This window comes from Lactuca serriola, chromosome 4, assembly GCF_051521515.1.
Source record: "Lactuca serriola cultivar US96UC23 chromosome 4, Lser_US96UC23_V15, whole genome shotgun sequence".
In the NCBI taxonomy this organism is placed as follows: Eukaryota; Viridiplantae; Streptophyta; class Magnoliopsida; order Asterales; family Asteraceae; genus Lactuca; species Lactuca serriola.
In genome coordinates, this window is record NC_136411.1 from 2,037,051 (window position 1) to 2,045,363 (window position 8,313).

An 8,313-nucleotide genomic window follows, 5' to 3' on the forward strand; every position below is an offset into this window, starting at 1 on the left:
GTTAGAAAAGACATTACACCTTCTAAAACAAGTTTTCAAGTACCAAAACATTTTAGGGTAATGCTTCTAATCCATTTCCAGCAACTCAAGTCGAAATTCTGCACTCTGTCGACCCTACTCGCCGAGTGCATAAACCTACCCGCCGAGTAGGTTGAAGATACACATGAACTCGACGAGTCCTCCCCATGGACTCGCCGAGTCCATCAGTCAGACAGCAGAATTTTCGACTTTCTTCAACTTTTAAGCACAAATAACAAACAAACAAGCCTAGGCTCTGATACCACTGATGGGTTTTGAGCATTCTAACACTTCCTAAGTGTACATGCAACCCTAATAACCTTGGATCTATGTTTGTCTACTTATCATGCAAAGTTGAATTCCAAGGTTATATTCCTATCTAGCATACATGGGGAACAATTTTAACTTGAATCATAGATAGAATAACTTACCTTGTTGTTGATTGTGTTCCTTGAAACCTTGTGAGCCTAGCACCCCAAGTGTGATGCCTCAAATGCTTCACACAACACCAAATGCTCTTGGAAAGACTCTTGAGATAACACACACTTCTCAAAATCGGCCAAGCCCTCTAGTTTCTTAGTGTTCAACTTGTGTAGCCAATTTTGTGGAGAATGGGACTCTTATATAGTGTTGGCACATCTAGGGTTACACCATGTAAACCCTAATGTGTCATGACTCTTCATTTCCATGACCCATGGGTTTGTAACTCCCATGGAGCATCCATGGAGCATCCTATGGGTAGAACCCAACTTGATAATCCATGGAGCCTTTTAGCCCACTATACAAGATATGGATGATTTACATAACCAACCCATATATTTAATTAGTTATCCTTTGATCACTTAATTAATTCCAAATTAATTCTTTGATCAACTAATCAAATAATATTATTAATATATTAGAACTTATAATATATTAATAATCTCCAAGTGTTATTTCTCTCATTTAGTCTATCCAATTGCATGGTGCCATGCAACCCAAATGGACCATGCCGGGTCGGGTCAAGTACAAGCCCGAAATAGTTATGGACTTAGACACCTTATCCAACAGTAATATCCAGTGTCCAGGTGTTGATTGTGACAAAATATTTCTTCTGGTGGTCAAACTAGCTACTATCATGACCTTTTTCAATTCGTTGTATTTCATTACTAGCCCATCCATCAACCTGATATGAAGAACGTACTTCCTTATGGATATTTACAAGAGATGATATATATATATATATATATATATATATATATATATATATATATATATATATATATATATATATATATATGCATTATCCTTAGGGTTTACAAGACCCGCGTTACCTTGACTATGTATTCCATCTTAGGCACTCTCTTATAGACTCAAAAGGACCCAACCACTTGGTGCCACATGTTTGCTCGATACATCTCTTAAAATCGACTTCACACAAGGTTGCTACGAATCTTCACTATTCATCTTATGTGATGGGAAATCTATGGCTTATGTTATGTTGAATGTTGATGATATTATCCTTATCACTTCTTTTATATCTCTGTTACAATAATTCATCTCCTCTCTCATTACAAATTTCTCTATGACTGATCTCGGGACCCTCGATATTCTAGATCGAGCCAACATGCATGATATATTGTAATTTGTTTCGAACACTTTCAAATACTAATTCATTCTTCATTTGGCAGGTCCTCTAGCCATCGATCCTACTTTATATCGCACTCTAACATGTACCCTTCAAGACCTGACATTTACTAGTCATGATATTGTATTTGTTGTTAAATAAATATGTCTATATACGCATAAGCACATCTTACGTTATTTGTGTGACATAGTTGATTATCACATATAGTTTCATGTATATCCTTCCAAGGATCTCATTCCACACTCTGATGTTGGTTGGGGGGGGGGGGGGGTGGTTCCTCCACGCAACGTTCCACATCTAGTTGGTGCATATTTCATGGCAGCAACATCATCCGCTGGTAGTCCAAACGACAAGACACCATTTCTTGTTTTAGTAAAGATGCATGGTGCCGAAGCATAGTCAATGTTGTTGCTGAGACATCTTGTTTACGAAATTTTCTTCGTGAGCTGCACTTTACTCCATCGAAAGCGACAACTGTCTATTGTGACAATGCTAATGTTGTGTATCCATCTATGAATCCAGTGCAACATCAACACATCATACATATTAAGATCGACATTCATTTTGTCCTGGACAAAGTAGCTCTTGGTCATATTTAGGTTCTACATGTTCCCTCATCATTTCAATACACATGCTTCGGTCTGAACATATTAGCTTCTACTCCCGTTAGGACCGACGGAGATGTCAATATATATTTGATTATATATTGTTTGTATGTATTTATATGTTGTACTTAGTGTCTAATTTGGGTCTCGTGGGTCGTTGATCACTCTCTTTTGTGTTAGCCTTGTATAATGTATGCATAAATGTTTTTTATTTTTTTGAAAAGCGAGTTAATATATATCTGAGATCGAAGACATAACCTCCTTGTTAGAAACACCGGTTAGACATCATATTAACTAGATGGGCTAGCCCCAACATGTATGTATATGTGTTTGCCTTCGTTTAATGAGAAAGCATGATTATACTGATTATACCAAATAACACTTTTTTTTCGTTCAAACAAATAAACTAAAGGATACAATCACTTAGAAAGCGGAATTCATCATTAATATAAGTTAAAGAGATAAACAAATACAAGTTAACCCTTCACCCACCTACCCTTAGCCAATATCATCCCCATTCGAATGGCCCCCAGCTTCTAGCCCCATGTGTCGCCATCCTTGTCTCTCACTCTCTCCCACAAAACATATTGAAGTAAGGGATATTTTTGTTATTTTTGGATGATTCGGTGTAAAATACACAAATAATACGTTCGATGGCAAGTTTGGAACTTTGGTGTTGACTGAATTGAAAATATATCTTATTTTATGTGTATATCTAAGGAGTAGAGTTGCTATAATTGGCATGCAGTGTTCTTATGTAGGTATCGGTATATGTCGAATTTGCATCAGAAAAAGCAAATGCAAATGGAGTTTGTTTTAGCTTTTTTCGGATGGATTTCTGTTAAGGAGAGAGAAAGAGAGATAGATAGAGAGAGAGAGTGTGTGTTTTGTTGTCTCATCAAAATATACCTAAACTTAAAACAATTCTACCCTACACGACACCACTAGTCTCAGCAACAATAAATAAACAAACCGGACATCTCGATCCACAACTACTAATTCTAAATCGGATTGGTTAGTTAATTAATTAGGCTGGCACATACCACAATTACACCCGTATCCAACTTCACCACTTCAATTCCACATGCTTCCTCTTCCTTCTGATCATCATCGGGCCTTTTTTTCTGATCCTTTTCGTCTGCTTCACTACTTCGCCCAGAATCCACTGGATGCACCTCTGAGTTTGATAACATGGATAAGTTTATGTTTATGATATGCTCTTTGGGCTTTTTCTCTGGTGCGATGCTTGTCTCCTTGCTTGCGTTTCGGTAATATGCATACAGTCCCATTTGAACTACTCCCAATAGGAATCCCAATATGTTTGGCACCTACAAATATATATAACCAAACATAATTCATTATTTTCCTTTAACTACGCATCCCAAAGAGTATATATGTGGCCTCATTAAAATTCTTATGTTTAAATCACATCCACTACTTATACAAATAGTAGTTTCATTAATTGTACAGGAAAACTAAATACTTCCAGACCGTACTATTTTGATAAATTAACTATACATAACTTCTAGTAATATTTTACAAGAAGTAAATTAAGGTTTAGAATTTCGGAGCACGTTTTATTTATAAGTGGAATTAAAAGAGGTTTGCAGGCATTTTAATTAAATACGCAAAAAGTTTTTACTTACCGTAACGCATATATCCTTGAGGGACAACCCATAAGCGAACCACATCATCGCACTTAGTGTCAGGAAACACGATAGGGACAATGGCATGAATTCAACACTTTTTGTTCTCACAACTTGAAACTGTTCAAATTCACACCAAAATTTTATGAGCTAGGGGTTAGTTTTTTTTCCTCTTTCGGGAGGAATCTAAATTTTACAAGCTACCTAATTTTGAGTTATGAGTTATATATGAGTGACTCACCACGATAGTGAGAGGTGCTGCAAAAACACATATGGATATCCCAACACAAATCCATCCAACAACTAGGACCCTTGTTGATCCATGGAACGACAGGAGTGTAACCAGAGAAATCACAAGGCATAACACCATGGTAGCAGCCAGACCCTTAAACGTTTGCTTCTACATAGAGCAACAACCATGGTGTAATTAGACAAGCGTAATTACACAAGGTTTCTATGTATATATGTCAGACATATAGATAGATATAGCTAGCGGGAGTTGAAGTACCTTGGTGTCTGGTGTAGCATATACGAGGAAAATGATGATGTAAACGGATTCAATAAAGGTACCGAGAGTGTTGATGGAGATTAGAAGGAACGTGCCGCCTCCTTTGATGAAGGCGTAGTACAACCATAGCAATGCGCTAAAGAGGGATACAACGTATGGCAGTGACTGGAACCCCATTGTCGATTTTCTCTTGCATATTTCAATAATTGTTGGCCTGATCAAAATAAATCCACATTAATTAATAAACACACATGCATGCATATACTTACAATTAATTTGGTACCATCCATTAATGTGGACTTACATCGGAGCAAAGTAGACCCCAGTGGAAATAATGTTACCTGTAACATGTTACATAATAAGATAAACAAGGAGAAAGTAGATAAAAGTAAAGTAAGTGAATTTGTACAAAAGATCGATTATCATGATATGATAATCGGACGTTACCTAAAAGGCCAAAAATAAAAACCAGAGGGTGGTGAACATTCAAAAGCTCCATTACGTACGTGCAAGGTTTAATTAAGGGTAGAGTCAGTCGAATCGAAGGTTGTTTGACGACTCCTGCCCTGATCACGTCCACTCTAATAATTATTAATTAACGAGAACACGAGGAAAGATGTCTTATGTTGTGGAAGTATTTATATGCGAAGCACTGATATACTTTGTAGAGAAGCACTGAACCCGGTACGTACAGTACAAGTGGGATCGTAAATTCATACACTCAACAAACAAACAAACAAAAACAACTTTAATTTAATTGCTATTTAGAGTAGCCTTTTTTTTACTCTTGCGTGCAACGCCTTCTAAATTTCCTTCTTTTTATAAACAAGTAGTTAATCATCCCCCAACAACGTTGTCTACTTATGTTTTGTTTGAATTGAGTCAAGTTAAATAATTACCCACCTCACCTCCTAACAATTTAACCTGCTGTAGATAAATACATACATGTTACGTCTCTTAAAACAAAGGTACACGCAAAGTACCATAAAAACTTAATTAACCCCGGAACTTTTTGTTCATAAAGAATTACAATCTAAATGTGCAAAACATGTATGTACATCAAGGTTCTAAATGACGTGAGGCGTGGTGTGGCGGCAAGGCCAAGCCTCAAGCTTAACGAGCCATGGCGAGCCACGGTGATTTTGTATTAATTTAAAATTATATTACCATATAAATATAAATTTATGTTAAATATAACTACTTATTAGAAGTTTTAGATCAATAACTAATAACAAAAAGTTAACAAAAACCACAATACTTGTATCTCCGATTTGAAAAAACATAACGAAGAGAAAAAAACTGTGTCTCAAACGAAAAAACACGCGTCATAACACGCCATAACGCGCCATGGCGCGCCATATCACGCATTGCCACGCGTTACGCCTAACAGCAACGTTATGAAGCTTTTCGTAACGGCGAAGCCACGCCTCACGCCATGGCGCGCCTTTTAGAACACTGATGTACATATACTTGTATATATCAATTTATAATAACCCAAGATTATTTTGATGGCCTTAATTAATTATTACATGAATGATAAGATATATATATATATATATATATATATATATATATATATATATATATATATATATATATATATATATATATATATATAATGTGGATGAACAACTATTGTGTGGACGTTTGGACGCTATTCTATAAGAATGACTAAGAGAATAGATTGTTTAGTAATGTGAATACGTTTAACCTATGATAACTGTTGTCATTTTCATGCATTCTCACTAATTCTTATTCATTTTTTTGCTCACGTATCGTTTTTCACACATTTTCATTCTTACAGAATACGACTCAATAAACATTATAACACCCCAAATTCCATAGGTTCTGTTGAAGGGCTTAAATTGTAAATTAAGGAAAGGGACTCGACGAGTAGGCATGCTTACTCGCCGAGTCGGAGCGGGATTTGTCGCGGGTTTAAGTGGCCAACTCGCTGAGTCGGCGGCTTGTACTCGACGAGTTGGTGCTGAAGGGAGAAAACCCTAATCCCGGGGGTTATGCCCTATATAAAGCACATTATAACCCACCCTTAGCCTCTTTGCTACCCCTTTTGAGATCCAGAAGCCCTAATTTCGTTTGTGAGAAGACTTGGAAGCAAATTGGTGTGATTTGTGAAGGGATCTTGAAGATCAAGAAGCTTGGATCAAGGATACTTGAAGAGATCCGGATCTATTGTTTGGAGCAAAGGAGTAGCCCTGTGACTCGAGATTATGGGAATGCACGTATGGAATCGGCGAGTCTGGGAGATGACTTGGCGAGTCGGGCTAGAGATCATACTTTGAGTCGCGTAGTAACTCGGCGAGTCGCATGGGTGACTCGGCGAGTCTTATGATGATGAGTTTGGACTAGACGAGTTGGAAGAACAACTCGACGAGTCTATTGAAGATTGTCTTGAACTTGGCAAGTCTGCTCGCAGAACCTAACCTCTTTCAGTTAAAGCCTTGGATTAGTGATTCGGTTGGGGACTCAGCGAGTTGGTCAGGATGGAACTCAGAGATCGTTGGACTCGACGAGTCTTGGGGCGACTCGGCGAGTTAAGTCATGCTATAAGAGTTTTCTGAATATGAGAACTCGGTGAGTAGAGTCAATCAGGAAGGTTGACTTTGATTGAGGACTTTGACTTTGACCTTCAGGGGTATTTTGGTAATTTGGATATTTATGTCAATGGTTATTGATGGATAAAGGTGTTGGAGTTTGAGGCGTTGCTTCGGGATTGTGCTCTTGTGATTCGGTTCGACAGTTGCAAGGTGAGTTATCCTCACTATATCGACAAGGTCTACGACACCAAGGCCAGCCCTTTTTCGGATGGAAATTTGGGTATTGTTTGTTATGTTATTGCTTTGCTAGATCTGCATCCAGGTAATTAGGATGGTGCTATGTTAGTGACCTGGCTAAGGTTGGTACCCGGTATTTAGGGTAATGCTATGTTAGTGACCTGGTTAAGGTCGGTACCCAACATATAGGGTAATGTTATGCTAGTGACTGGATACATCAGAATCCTGGTTAGGATAATGATATCTTATGTGATATGTTATATTGTTTGTCTGGTTAAGGATTTGATATGTGATTAATTGGTTTATGTGCACATGGTTGTTTGACGGGGATTGGGTTAAGGCGGTTCCTGCTTTGTGCTGTAGGCCAACATACCCAAGGCGGACCAGATGTTACGAAGGCCCAGCGAGCGGTCCGGATAGGCTGAAGGCCCCAAGAGGGCGGACCAGATGTGCCGAGGCTCGGAGAGTGGACCAGGCCGAATGAAGGCCCGGTGTGGGCGGACCAGTCATATTGTAGACCCAGAGAGTGGACTAGGTGGATTGAAGGCCCGGTGCGGGCAGACCAATCGCACTGTAGACTCGACGTACATGGATGGACTCGGAGGGTTGACCAGGTGGATTGAAGGCCCGGTGCGGGCGGACCAGTCACATAGTAGACCCGATGTGATTGGTTGTTCTATTTTCGATATGTTATGAGTATGTTTATGTGTGGTTGGTATTTTGGGGGTAACTCACTAAGCTTTCGGGCTTACAGTTCAGTGTTTTGTTTCAGGTACTTCAGGAGATCATGGCAAGCAAGGCGAAGGCGTGATCGTACCGCTCCTCATGTTTTATGATTTATAAGATATGGTTCTGGGGAAATACTCTGATGTTTAAACTATTTTGAAAACAAATGTATGAACTTAATGGTTTTTGAATGAATTAAAATGTTTTAATTTGGCTAGAATTTTATGGTCGTTACAAGTTGGTATCAGAGCCTTGGTTTGAGTGAATTGGAGGAACATTCGTGTGAACCCAGTCTCAAATCAAGGAGGGATTTTCAAAATGGTTTTCAAAAGGTTTTTCGAAATACGTAAAGGAGGACGCAGAGGGTACGATCAGCCGGAGCCAGTAA

The 8,313-nt window shown here is 38.5% G+C and overlaps 1 protein-coding gene across 1 annotated transcript; it reads right to left on the reverse strand.

The window, feature by feature from the left end:
• Positions 1–2,598: 2,598 nt before the first annotated feature.
• LOC145100877 (bidirectional sugar transporter N3-like) lies at positions 2,599–5,026 on the reverse strand. The gene is made up of 6 exons (XM_079038001.1): positions 4,852–5,026; positions 4,709–4,745; positions 4,405–4,618; positions 4,138–4,296; positions 3,897–4,016; positions 2,599–3,578 (listed from the first exon to the last, which is right to left on the reverse strand). The coding sequence occupies exons 1-6, from the start codon at positions 4,901–4,903 to the stop codon at positions 3,270–3,272; spliced, it is 891 nt and encodes a 296-aa protein (XP_078894127.1). The 5' UTR covers positions 4,904–5,026; the 3' UTR covers positions 2,599–3,269.
• Between the last annotated feature and the right edge of the window lie 3,287 nt (positions 5,027–8,313).